The sequence below is a fragment of the Nanorana parkeri genome, unplaced genomic scaffold (assembly GCF_000935625.1).
Source record: "Nanorana parkeri isolate BGI_ZX_2015 unplaced genomic scaffold, ASM93562v1 scaffold1132, whole genome shotgun sequence".
Lineage (NCBI taxonomy): Eukaryota > Metazoa > Chordata > Amphibia > Anura > Dicroglossidae > Nanorana > Nanorana parkeri.
This window is the reverse complement of record NW_017307400.1, coordinates 295,248-307,857: the sequence shown is the minus strand read 5'-3', so window position 1 is coordinate 307,857 and position 12,610 is coordinate 295,248. Positions and strand designations below refer to the sequence as shown.

General features: G+C 42.9%; 1 protein-coding gene across 1 annotated transcript in view; it reads right to left on the bottom strand.

The window, feature by feature from the left end:
- Positions 1 to 10,233: 10,233 nt before the first annotated feature.
- NECAB2 (N-terminal EF-hand calcium binding protein 2) overlaps positions 10,234 to 12,610 on the bottom strand; it is a 164,577-nt gene continuing 162,200 nt past the window's right edge. Inside the window, exons 12-13 of the mRNA XM_018568055.1 lie at positions 12,198 to 12,289; positions 10,234 to 10,710 (exon numbers count right to left, since the gene is read on the bottom strand). Of these exons, the coding sequence (XP_018423557.1) occupies positions 10,682 to 10,710; positions 12,198 to 12,289 (121 nt within the window). The 3' untranslated portion in view covers positions 10,234 to 10,681. The remainder of the gene's footprint in view (positions 10,711 to 12,197; positions 12,290 to 12,610) is intronic.

Sequence of the window (12,610 nt, the reverse complement as noted above, 5' to 3'; positions counted from 1 at the left end):
GGGAGAGCAGCGGCGAGTCAGCGCTGGTCCGGTGGGAGGAGCTCCAGGTGGGGTCCTAATTTAGCTGGCCGGCGACCGCCAGAGGTGCCGCGCGTGTCGGGATCCCCTCGCTGACTCGCCGCTGCTCTCCCGCACCGAAGGTAAGTGACAAAAAAAAAACATAGCGCAAGCATCGGGGCATTTTGGCAAGTACAAATACTTGTCAAAATGCCCTGTTTTTTCCGCCCTCACCCTGCAGCGTCCTCAGGCGGCCGCCTGACTTGCCTTGCGGTAGCGCCGGGCCTGCTTCTACCAAGATCCCCCTTAGCAGATTTCCCATGCTTTGTCTTTAGTAATATCCAAAGCAACCACTTATCTTACTCTGGTAAGAAAGGCAAACAAATGTACTGCATGTAAACATATTTACAGATTTTATATCAGCTCTAGGGGCTCTAAACCTATGCATTGTTCATCTGTTCCCACCGTTTCCACACGTTAAAGAGGACTTAAACGTGATGATTTGCTAAGTTATAGGGGACATCTAGAAATAAAATTTTGCCAGTAACCTCCTGAAAAAAGTGTGCTTCTTGCTATGTGAGGGTGCCTTGGCATTCCTGGGTCTTCAGTCTTATAGTTTGTATGTCAAGTATAGAATTTAAGGCTCTGACTGCTCATCTTATTTGGAGTAAGATTTGCTGCTATTACTACGGTGCTGCTCACTGTTCCCCTGGCTGGAGACTCTGCCATCAGGAAGCAAAACCCTGTCTCTACGAAGATGGCCATCTCCATACACGGACATTGTGCAGAACAAGGCATGGGAAGTCAGTCATGGGAAAAGATCAGCTGCAGGGAGATCATAGGCAATACAGGGTCTTTGCACCCTGCCTGACACTTGTTTGGTACAGCTTTCAGAGTTCAAATCCTCTGTTACTAAATGAAAAACTATAATCCGGAAAATGTTTGCTTTTATGGAAAAAACAAAAAATTAGACTACTTGGTTTCTGTCTCATCCACATCTGCATGATACAGAAGCTATGTCTCATCTCTTGAACTTTAAACAAGCACAAGTATCTTCAATCACTCTTTGTATTTACCTTTTTAATTTTGTATGCAGCAGAATAAGAGGAGAGTCATCTGTGTATAATGCCATCAAACACTAAAAGTCTTCTGGATGTGCTTTTTCTTTGAGTAAGATTTGTTTCACTCTTCATACAAATCTATTGGAATTCAAATGCAGCTTGAAGCAGGTCACAAGGTCAACTGCAGTTTCATAGTTGTCAACATTTCCAAAACATTTCAAGGGACATCTTTTTTTGCTGTGCAGTTTTTTTGCAAAGTTATTGTTGGCAGAGATTGGGCTTTAGGGGCATTTTAAAATGGGCGGAGTTCTTCAAGTGGTATATCGTTAACCTATTGTACAATTTAACTTTAAAATACTATATATATTTGAAGCATTAGGACAGAAACCCAGGGCTGAACGAGTGAAATCCACATGTGTAGGTCTAGCCTTAGTCCCTACAGTCTATAACAGTGGTTCTCAACCTGTGTAACCTCAGGACCCACATTTGTCCTTGGTCATTAAGTTGCGAGCCAAGTCACACTACACTGGAACGTGCAGCATTGTGGTACCGCGCATTCCGGGGGCAGGCGATCGAACTGTGGGCGGGAGCTGCATTTGGGGTGCCATGCAAATGAATGGCAACACAACGCACCTCAAAACACCAGAACACAAGGGAGGTGCGATTGTGTGGTACAGTGTGTTAATCTCATGGGACTGTGCGATTAATGCACTGTGCTAGTGTCAATGGGCCCCTAAAAACACTGATAGACACAATCTCACATACTCAGACATTCTTATGCACATATACACACTCTAAAATCAATTTTTTTTTTTTTTTTTAAAGATCCACTTAGTTTCCTACTGGATCCGCAGCCTGGGGTCTAGTGTGGGTTGCTGTGTCCCTTGCGCGTCCTGTAGAGGCGCCGGAAACCCAGATTGTGACGTCACTCCGGTCCAGGAACCTCTACAGGGCACGCAAGGGAGCTGCAAGCAATGCACATATGGATGGAGCTCCCTCGCGGCCAGACCCTCAGCCCACCACACCTCAAGCTGACACCCAGCGCTCAGCAGCATATTTTGAATGGCTCGGCATGAGAACGGACAGTGCTACGCTAGGAGGAGGCTGGGGAGCCTCTCACCTAGCGCAGTGGAAGGCATGTGATGACCCACTGACACAGGCTTGCGACTCACCAGTTAAGAACCATGGGTCTATAAAGTGCAGCAGCCCATAAGATCTTGCAGAGAATACAATGATAAACAACAATTACACTGCAAACACATTTGGCATAAAATATCCAGAAATCCTTATTTGACACTGACCATTCTGCTGAGTACTGTGACACCTGTTGTGGCTGCCGGTAATATGTGTCAAAATTTTGTGTAATAAAACTAGTTAGGAGGCATTACGCTGTAAATTAGAATTCTGAATCATGTACCGCTGGAAATGTTTGGCATGTATGCAATGGAGATTCTACACCGACCACCAATGTAAGGGGGGTATTTAAACTGACCACCAATGTTGCTGGGGTATTTACACTGACCACTAATGTAATGGATGTATTTACAGTGAACCCACTCTATGATAACCTCTGCATCCCAATTTACCCTCTCTGCTCACTTTTGCACCCCAAACCCCACTGTGCTAATCTCTACAACCACCTCTTTGCTAACCTCTAAACTCCCCCTGCTCATTCATATGTATATTATGGCTACATTAATATGAGTGAGGAGCGGGCAGGTGATTTCCTGACAAAGCCCAGGATACAGGCTGGGAGGAACCTCAAAACAAAAAGCGGTACTGTCCTGGAAAATCTGGGACAAATGGCAAGCATGCAGTTTACATGCACTTGTGAGGAACTTCTGTAGGGCAGCGAGAAGATCTGCATGTCATTACTGAGAAGTTGGCAAATTCTACAGCATAAAGTAAGGCGGAGGGCCCCCCCTCACTGAGAGGAGGGCTAGTTCCAGAAGGCTAGTTTATGGTGGAACTGGGTTCCTTGTCTGAGCTTGGACCCAGAGGCCTGTGGGGAAATTAAGGAACTCTATCCACCTTCAGGGGCAAAGTCTTACCTGGGGCCCTCAACTTCTTTTTCTGGGGTTAAAGGGTACACTTCTCCCCTGTGATTTCCTTCATGTAAGTGCCCAAGGAGTTGCCAAATAGCCATTGCCATACAAAGAACATCTTTACGAGGTACTTCTTGCATGGAAGTTCTTCAGATCAACACTTGAGCCGGAGGATTCTTTGTATATCTACTGAAAGGAAGCTCATCCTGCTATATTTGCAAAGTGTATCCGCTAATCCATCAGTGCAGTAGAGTAAGCCAGCCAGGTAAAAGCTCCATCTGTCGCAAGACAGATGGATCTGTCAGAATAGATCCAGGATCCCGGCCCATGTCCTAGGACCAGTTGAGCAGGGTTTGGGAGACTAACCTTGTCGCAACAGCAGGTTGCATAATATGGCCTGCCAAGAAAAACAGGGCCTTTAAAAAGGGCTTCCAACCTTTTCCCTACCAGGTCCTTGAACACAGAAATATCTTTAGCAGGAAATGTGAAGAATTTGTTAAGGCAGGAAATAACTTGGTCCACAACAGGGACAGTCCATTTCTTTTAGAACCCCTCCTTAATAGAGTATTGCTGAGGAAAATTCTGTGGAGGCACAAATATTTTTTTTCATGCTGAGGCCTGTACCATGAAGGTTTTAGTAGACTGAGGCATTTTTAGGGAACCTAGGCTGGTGACTGTAGGCTGGGTGAGAGCAGCTAAGGCAAGGTATGTGCGAACCTTGTCCCTAAGGATAGAAATTGTATTCTTCAGCGCAGAAGGGATATTTGAGGAATGTGCCGCCTCTGGTACTGAGTCCCCTGAATTGGACATGGTACCATCCTCTTCCTCATTTTGAAAGGCTGAAGCACTCAAAGGGAGTTTAGAGACAAGCTTTGGGAGAGAGGATGAAGGGGCTTGCTTGTGGTCACCGTGGTCTGAGGCCTCCCAAAAGGGTTGACAGTTGTCCCCTAAAATCCTACATAATGTCTAAAACCTCTCTGTATAAATGTGTGGGGGAAGAGAGTCTGAAGGGGCTAAAGAAGCCTCTGAGGAGGAGAGTGATTCCTATTGGGGACAGTGGTCATGACTAAAAGTAACAGGATGCTTAGAGGGGATGCTGGGAACCCTCTTCTGTCACTGGTCAGGAAGGACGCCACACGGTGATGTAGTGGTCCTGGCATGAGCCACAAATATAGGGACTGGTGCTAAATTTAAAATTAAAGTGTGCCGGACTGTTTACTTGCTGGCTGCAACTGAATGGGGAGCCATGCTCAACCCCCTAAGTAAGCGGAGGAGCAGCAGCACACAGGGATCCTATAGGTAGGGCTAAAGCCTTGACTTACCTGCACCATGCAGTCCTCTCAATCCATCAAGGTGTTGGGGACAACACCCCATCTTCAGCCTCTAAGAGGTCTTCAAACACAGTGTCACACCTGGAGGGTGTAAAATGGTTTAATTATACAAAAACTTTCTCTAGAAAGTAAAGCCACCTTTATGGGTAAACTGTAGCAGGGGTGTGTAAATCACAGAAGTGGCTGATCAGCATCAGGAATATTTTGGCAGGTAAAAATTCACATACTGTTTCTGTAATTCAGCTGTCTTGGCTATTTGTCACAAGTTGGAGTTGAATTATGTCACTGGTAGAAGTACAATCCTTTCCTTATGCATTAAACAACCCATACTGCTATGCGTATTCCTTGGTAGAAGAATCAGCTAGAATAATATTCAGAACACTGGTTTTCTGCTGACTAAGGAGGTATGGATGTGAAAATAAAATCCTAATGAAGGAACAAGCCTTTGCTGTCAATGATCAGCCTGGGAAACCAGAGAATTGAGAAATATTTCTAGAATGTGCTGGTTACCGGTCTGTCATATAGATGGCAACCTTCTTCAAATGCAGCCACCCCCTAGAGATGACTGACCAAGAAGCTGACATCCACTGATACAATCACTGTGATAAAAAATACATGAAACTGTCATTCAGAGGTTTTCCAACATCTTTAGGTTGGGATAGTATGTACAATTTTTAGTCATTTCAATTCGTATACCCCTATAGAGCAGAGTGATTTTCCATTTCAGCTATGGGCCTATTGAGTCAGCAATACCCGTGTCATTCCTCACAGAATTCTTTTGGCGGCATTACCTTTCTAGATTGATCAATGAGTCATCAATCTGATCAAAGACAATTACTGTAAATATAAAATACAAATAAGAATACATTTGTGTTGCATTGTGTTTCAAATCAGAATGTCCTATTTTTGCTTAGTGCACTGGTGTGAACATTTAAGCCTTTGATCCGCTCACAAGAGCTACAACAAAACACACAGCAATAGTATTGGTACACTATATTCGTGACTTAAGAATATAGCAGATTTTCACCCTTCGTTGTCACAGAAGTCACTGTCAGAGCCCCCACAACACAGACTAGGGCCCAAGACTAGAGCCCTAGTCTTCTTCAGAGCTCTGTTCTCTCCTCCTCCCAAAGAGAGAACAAAGCCTTGTAGGTGGCATTTTTTAATAGGTTTGGTATTGACTTTCGATAAAAAAACAACTCATTCACCATATCTGGTTATTCAACTGATCCAATCCTGTGGTACTCCGCTTAATTATTCACCCAAGGTTCCCCAATGGTTAGTGGGCACCTGTGGCCTAGGAAGGAGCCTACTGATAATCCGCCATTGAGACTGTAAGCAAAGCCATCAGACCAAGCTCCACTCTTGACCCTAAGCTAGGGCCTCAGACATACAGCATTGTAGAAATGAGAATGGTTTAATGCAAGCAAAGGCTGTATGTGCAATCTCATGGTACTAAGATGGAATTTGGTCCCACAATTGGTTAATCTCCAAGAATGCAAAAAGCTTCTCAAGAAGAGAAGCATGATGCTGCTGCGGGAGATTGTTATGCGAGCAGTCTGATGAGACCGATCCCCCAGGGGAATACTTCAGAAGAAAGAAAATCATCCAGCAATCTCATGAATGAACAATTAATCTCCTGCTCTCATTCAAACCTATGCAGTAGATTAATTGCTAATACTTTCTCCTAAGAGACTATATTGTATGATCTGGTGGAGACTGATCCTGTAAGATGGATCTCATGTGTGCAAGGTCCACTAAATTGAAAAACACAACCGATCTCTATAATGTTCAGCACATTAGTCATTGAACAAAGAAATCCTCTACCAATAAAGACAGGTCCTTTGGCACAGAAGGGTTTCTCACCAATGATTATTTCTCTGAAATCTATTAAATTATTTATTCATAAAACTAACTTGCTGCAACAGGAAGTATAATTCTGTATAATTTTGCTGTGAATTAAATGGCAACTAAAACTTCTGCTCACATATTTTTCCCCCTTTATTTCAGTTATGTACATAGCGCCGACAATTTTACACAGCGCCGAACATAGTACACATTCACATCAGTCCCTGCCCTCAAGTAGCTGCCAATCTACGATCCCTATCTCACATGCATACATATGAGGAACAATTTAGGCAAGGGCCAATTAACCTTCCAGCATGTCTTTGGAATGTGGGAGAAAGCCAGAGTACCTGGAGTAAACCCACACAAGCACAGGGAGAACATGCAAACCCCTTGTAGATAGTGACCTGGCTGGGATTTGAACCAGGGACCCCCATTGCTACGAGGCAGAAGCACAAATCACCACGCCACATAGTTAGTGATTTTTGATAAAAAAAAAAAAAAAAAAGAGGCAGGTGAAGCCAACACATTTTGGGGCCTTAAAATTGCCCCCTTCATCAGGACTTGTGTGTGTATGTAGAATCGCTACTGGGTGGATATTAAACTTGTTTACACAGCAGCTGTTATGAGGAGCTCATAGGGCAAAGGAAACATTTTGGCTGCAACTACCGATCTTGTTGAAATTACTTTGGTGGAACAAACATCTCTGTATTCTAATCTATTGGTGTGGTGCCCCTGTTTGCTCCACCTTTGTCTCCACCCTGAAGTGGCTTTAAAAGCCCTTCTGTAAATAAGAGTTGCCTGCCCAGTGTTAAAATGCTGCAGATCAACAATTACATTACCTACATCGACAATACATTACCTGTAGAAGAAAAACCATCAGCCCCATCTGTCCATCTTTCTGAATATCAATCAGCTGCAGGCAAAAGGAAACATTTCCTCAGTCGGACTGCAATATTGTTATGTTTTCTAGCAAGCCAAAAGGTGAGAGGTTGCAGCAGGGACTGAGCTATGTCAGACATTTGTTAACACAGCCAAGATCTGCCCTTTTGCCAGAATTTAAAGAATTGTGTCATCTTTGAGCTAGCAAAACACCACAGTACAGAATGTAGTTGCTGACCCTGGATAATGTTTGAACAATAATGACTCCCTCTGGAAGGAAAAGCAGATGAAGGCAATGTCAGAAGTGCTGTCATCTCAGTGAGGGATAACCTGTTACACATAGCATGGAAAATATGCAGTATATTATGGTAATTCTTCTTCTATGGGAAAATACATTCCTTAAAGGAGAACTATGAGGTGAGTGCTTTTCACTCACCTCATAATTCTAGCCGACCTGTGACAATGAGACTGTCACAGGTCGGCTCAGTAGATCGGGAGGTGAGCGAACACATACCAGGTTCGCTCGCCTCTCGATCCTGTCACGGCTCTCTGCCGTGACAGGGGGAGGGGCTGGATTCCCCTCTCCGATCTGCCAGCGCTGACTGGCGGAACGGACGGGGAGGGGGCGGGTACAGCTGGCTCTGCCTCTAGATAGGAGCTTAGGGTAACGGGAGGACGCTAGTTTGTGTCCTCCCGTTACCCTAAGGAGAACTATGGGAAAAACACTGACCCCATAGTTCTCCTTTAAAGCGGTTGAACCTCCAACTACCCAGTTTTACTGGCAGCCAGAAATTTACATTCGTAGGCACTGCTATGTGCTGGTGAAATCTGGCACTGCGTCTCTGTCTGAACTTAATTAGTGCTACTGTAAAAAGTAGCTAACCGCAAGCAAAATTATTTCACATTTTTCATCATCAAACAGACTGGTTGCCACTGGTCACTACACTGCAATCATATTAGTACATAGTAATTGTGCTTTTAAAAGGAACCATTGCATCAAGATGGATGAACCACTATACCAAATTTCACAAGTGGGTGGCACTGCAGGTAATACTCATTCCAGTCCATTTCTTTTGCTGCCACTGCATTCCAGTGATAGTTGCAATGTTCTATTGCACTTTCATAATACCTTAATAAATAAACCCATACGTCTGAAGGTCAGGCTCACGTTAGTCCAGTAATGTAGATGACAGCATGGTGAGAGTATACAGGTGGTTTGTGAAGGAAATAAAAAAAAAAAAAAGAATAATGATCATAAAATACAACAAATGCTTTTTTTTTTTTTACAATGACACAACATAGTTTAAGAGTTTTAATAGGTACGTTTTCCAACTGTACATATCCTATAATAAATAATTCCTTTGGAAAGACATTTTCTAGCAACTTGCATTGCACTAGGCATTAATTCCCATACCAATAGTGAACAGAGTACATATATAGAATATCAAACAATACATAATTAAAAAAGAAATCAACATTCCAAGAAGGTCCTCTATATTCATCATTCCCTGGGTAAAAAAGAATGTATAACCGGGCAAAGGTTTCAGCTGCTACGGTGGCTCTGTGAACCTAGCCATGCATCGGTGGATGAAATTAGGAAGAACTAACCCCAGGATATACAGCTAAATATGTTTTCCAGGAAGGAGGTAAAATCTTTCACATTATTCTGGAAGGGTGACTGTTCAGAGTTGTATAGATCACTGCAATCAGGAGGATGAGGCCTAAGCCCTTTTCTAGACTGGCTGTTCAGCTTCCCAAAATGAAGTGGATATTCAGATTATAAATGTAAGTGTTCTTGAGGAGCACATTCTTTGATAACTGAGACATTATCTTCATACTAAAGCCATTGTGTGTGCCCCAGTTTGTGATCTAGGACATGTGTGTGCTCCAGTTTGTGACGAAGGACATGTGTGTGCTCTAGGATGTCATGTAGGACCTGTGTGTGCTTCAGTGTGTGATGAAGGACCTGTGTGTGCTCCAGTTTTTGATGTGGGACATGTGTGTGATCCAGTTTGTGATGTAGGACCTGTGTGTGCTTCAGTGTGTGATGAAGGACCTGCGTGTGCTCCAGTTTTTGATGTGGGACATGTGTGTGCTCAGGCTTGAGATGTAAGGCCTGCATGTTCTCCAGTTTGTGACATAAGGCATTCGTGTTCTCCAGTTTGTGATGTACGATCTGTGTGTGTGCTCCAGTTTGTGATGTACGATCTGTGTGCTCCATTTTGTGATGTAAGTCCTGCGTGCTCTCCATTTTGTGATGTAGGATCTGTGTGTGCTCCAGTTTGTGATGTAGGGTCTGTGTGTGCTCCAGTTTGTGATGTAAGTCCTGCGTGCTCCAGTTTGTGATGTAGGGTCTGTGCGTGCTCCAGTTTGTGATGTGGGGTCTGTGTGTGCTCCAGTTTGTGATGTAGGGTCTGTGATGTAGGGTCTGTGCGTGCTCCAGTTTGTAATGTAGGGTCTGTGTGTGCTCCAGTTTGAGATGTAGGGTCTGTGTGTGCTCCAGTTTGTGATGTAGAACCTGTGTGTGCTCCAGTTTGTCATGTAAAGGCTGTGTGTGCTCCAGTTTGTGATGAAGCATGTCCTTTCTATATATTCAGCTCCTTGTGTATCTCCACACCAGTCCATCTCAGCTCTGCTAATTTAAGATAAGGTCTCAGACTTCATACAATCCTTGGCCTTCCCATGGAAATTGATAAACCAGAAGGGATGGGTATATTACTGGACAGCCACTATCTGTGAGTATAAAGAGGGTAAGGCTTGGGCTATACTGGCAAATAAATCTATTTACTACTAATTGGTTTAATTTCTCACTGGCAATTATTTCATTAGCAGCACAATAATTTCACTACGCTGCACATGAGGTGACTGCCAACACGTGGTCAAATCTCTCAGTAGTAAGGAGATTTATTCACCAGTGTAGCCCTAGGCTTAATGTTCTCTGGAGAAGTTCTTTAAACTTAGACCTAGAACAAAAAACAGGAATGGGTCTACTTTTTACTAATACATGGCAGCATGGTAGTATTATGTTTATATAATCCAGCATCTAGAATGTGGTTTCCTATGAATAGTTTTTACTATTTCTTAAAAAAATTGACTTTGATCCTACTATATACCTGTAGAGTATTGTTAACCTACAAACAAAAGTTAGGTTTGGTTCCACATGCAGTTTAAAGGTCTGTGTCATGGGCCTAGTCCCTAAAGGTCTGGTTTATACGGGTTACTAGGTGGGCTCCTTAATCCTGGCTAAGGCTGTTTTTACACATATTGTTATTTTGATTTTGCTTTATTTTATGTAAATATTTTGAGGCATTTCTTATACTGGCTTTCTGAGGGTTTCCCTTTATAACAAGCAAATACATTCCCCATTAGGTGGGTTGAAAAGACAGCACTTGAACATTGTCATCAGGAGGAGACACATCTCAGCCAGAATAGCTGAGGTCTTCTGGTGGGACGGTGACACAAGTCTCAGTGAGCCACTGATGTTACAGACAGAATCTGGACAGTTTCACAAGAAACGCTGTCAGTCTCGGTTTAGGATACACCAGGAAGCTGGAAAAAAGAATAAAATGTACCTAATTAATAGTTTTAAATCTAAGATGGAAATGCAAAGGCAGCTGACAATGATGGGCTGTAACAAATGAACCTGTTGATGCTCTATGCACAAACTGCTGAGACCCAGCTCGGCCAATGAATGGGTGCAGCACATGCACAGCACCCAATCATTCCATTCTCTGTGGGGAGAAGGAAGAAATTATTGAAGGAGAAGTGAAGAGATTTTCTATAAGCACTTATGATGCTTACTAGTGCTTTTGATCCTTTCGAAATCAAGTACCCAAGTAAGACAACAAGTAAGAAAAATGTATCATATTTGTGTATCACTCGGCTGTAGATCCTCAAATCATCTCTGAATTGGTGCTGCCCCTGTCCTTCCTTCTGGAGGGGGGCTACTTTTGTTCCCCATTGTCCCTGCGTATTCACCGCTCCAAGCTCACTCCTGTGATGGACTACAATCTCACGTTTAGTTTACTAATTTGTATTGGAATTGTTGTCCATCATGGGAGTGAGCTTGGAGTGGTGGCCACTTCACAACACACACAAGGACCATGGGGAACAATGTAGCCACCCTCTGGAAGGAAGGACAGTGTCAGCACCAATCCAGAGATGATTTGAGGATCTACAGCTGAGTGATACACAAATAAGATTCATTTGTGTTACTAGTTAGGGAACTTGAATGTATTTTTAAGATTTAACTCCTTTAAATTTTAACTCCTGAATTTAATGTCACTTCAATTTAGGGTGGAAGAAAGTGTTCCTTCACATAACCAATTGGATTTCAAATTTCAAACTGAACTATGATAGTTGGAATCAAGCTGCCAGAAGGAAAACAGCCTTTTCAATCCTGACACACTGGACTCAAATAACCAATGATGGGAAAAATATTGTATTCTGTTAACTATAAATGAATAGTTATTAATATTAATACTATTTACCAAATTCAGTTTTTTTTATTTTGCATGCTTTCATATTTTTCATATGTAGACCAAGGTGTTCTGCAAAAATGGCAGGGACAGGGGTTGGGAAAAACTATAACACTGTCAGGAGTGCTTACACTGGTTAACGTTTACAAAAAAATTGCTCAAACACTCCTGACAGTGTTGTATATTGTATACTTTATTACCTACAGGACCTCCTAGTGGCATGTACAAGGTTTCTGAATAATGTTATTAGAGTTGCATTACTAGGAGACCCCAAAACTGGTCTAGCTCTGCATTTAAATATCGATTTGGAGCCGAAGTCCAAACTCAGGCCGGCCTCTCTACAACATTGACCTGGAAAGAGTCACCAAAGAATTGACTTGGTTTCCAAGTGCATTTTTTCATATGACGTGTGCCCAATTATTGGAGGTTCCCAGTATGACATTTCAGAAAAACAAAATGGCAGGTGCAAGCACCTTGCACTGATTGATCTTATGTGATGACTTTGGTAAGTGATAACCCTTCTTTAAAGCCTTCTTTATGAGATGGCTGAGAGCTTACCTGGAACAGACACAGTGGACATGGATTCTGGCTGAATGAGAGAATCCACCTTCACATGCTGGAACTGCTTACACGGTCCACTCTGCAGATGCCTGGGTGAAGACAGTTAGACTAATCAGTGAATAGAAATTACAATTGTACACAACTTTTCTTATTGTTTACCACTATTTCTGCAGCATTTTCTTACCCTTACAGCTTATGTCTGGGCTTGACAGATTTTTGCATGTGTATAGCCTATATACCTTAATTTTGTGCTGAGATAGGTGCTTTTTTATCTCTAGTTATGTCATAATTTTTCTGTAAAAATAAGTTATCTGCAGCAGCCAGAAGGGGACACCCTATATGACATTCTACTTAGTGTGCCCCGCAGAACAACATCTCAGAAAAGCGTACATACAAACACCGTAGGGGGG